Source organism: Haliaeetus leucocephalus, unplaced genomic scaffold (genome assembly GCF_000737465.1).
Source record: "Haliaeetus leucocephalus isolate CR32 unplaced genomic scaffold, Haliaeetus_leucocephalus-4.0 Scaffold751, whole genome shotgun sequence".
Taxonomy (NCBI): Eukaryota; Metazoa; Chordata; class Aves; order Accipitriformes; family Accipitridae; genus Haliaeetus; species Haliaeetus leucocephalus.
Genome location: NW_010973187.1, coordinates 10043383 through 10044263, shown reverse-complemented (window position 1 = coordinate 10044263; position 881 = coordinate 10043383). Strand labels below are relative to the sequence as shown.

The 881-nt window shown below is 64.0% G+C and overlaps 1 protein-coding gene across 3 annotated transcripts in view; it reads left to right on the top strand.

Moving 5' to 3' along the window:
• Positions 1 to 609: 609 nt before the first annotated feature.
• Positions 610 to 881, top strand: part of CACNA2D1 (calcium channel, voltage-dependent, alpha 2/delta subunit 1) — a 421901-nt gene continuing 421629 nt past the window's right edge. For all 3 annotated transcript variants that reach the window (XM_010580942.1, XM_010580943.1, XM_010580941.1), the window contains exon 1: positions 610 to 824. In XM_010580942.1, coding sequence (XP_010579244.1) covers positions 730 to 824 — 95 coding nt within the window. In that variant the 5' untranslated portion in view covers positions 610 to 729. The remainder of the gene's footprint in view (positions 825 to 881) is intronic.

Sequence of the window (881 nt, the reverse complement as noted above, 5' to 3'; positions counted from 1 at the left end):
GGATTAAAATAAGGCACGAAGCGTTTTTAAAAATAGCGTCCGGGCGGCGGGAGGTGCGGCACGCAGCCCCCCCGGGGGAGGCCCGGCCCGGCCCGGCCCGGGGAGTTCCTGGGCTCCTTGTAAGGAGCGCGGCCGCCACAGGGCCCGGCGCCCTCCCCCGCTCCCCGCCCCGACTCTCCCCCGCCGCCGGCAGGGAAGGCAGGAGCCGGCAGCGATCTCCCAACTCTCTCCCCTTCTTTCCTCCTCTCCCTTCGGGAGCCCCCACCCCGCCTGCCCCTCTCTCCTCCTCCTCTTTCTGCTCTGCAATCAGGGGAATAAATCAGGGAAGGAGACACACGCCCGCACGGAGTGAGCGCAGATCTGTTACAAAAGTAGCCCTGATGGCGGCGGATCAGATGAAGCTGGAGCTGCTGCTGGAGTAGCAGAGAGTAGAGTATCTCTCTCTCTCTCTCTCTCTCTCTCTCTCTTTCTCCTCTTCCCCCTCTCCACCCACAGATCTCCATCGTTTCTCCTCCTCCTGCCCACCCTCGGCCGCGCTCCCGCTTCTCCCCGCACATCTCTGGGCTGCGCCTCCTGCGAGGGGGCGGGTGGGGCGGGGGGGGGTGGGAGCGGAGGAGGCTTTAAAAAACAACAGGCCCCCCCCCCGCCGCCACACAAGACAATAATTGAATTTATTATTATTGCCGCCTCGCCGACTTGGGGAAGGGGGATCGATCTTCGATCAGGAAGATGGCTGCTGGCTGGCTGCTAGTCTTTAGCCTGACACTTTTCCAGTCCCTGGTGATGAACCACTCCTCGGAGGGACCTTTCCCTTCTGCCACCACGTAAGTCCCCGCGGGGTCCGCGGAGGGGGTTTGGGGTCGGGGGGAGTGAGGGGGGGG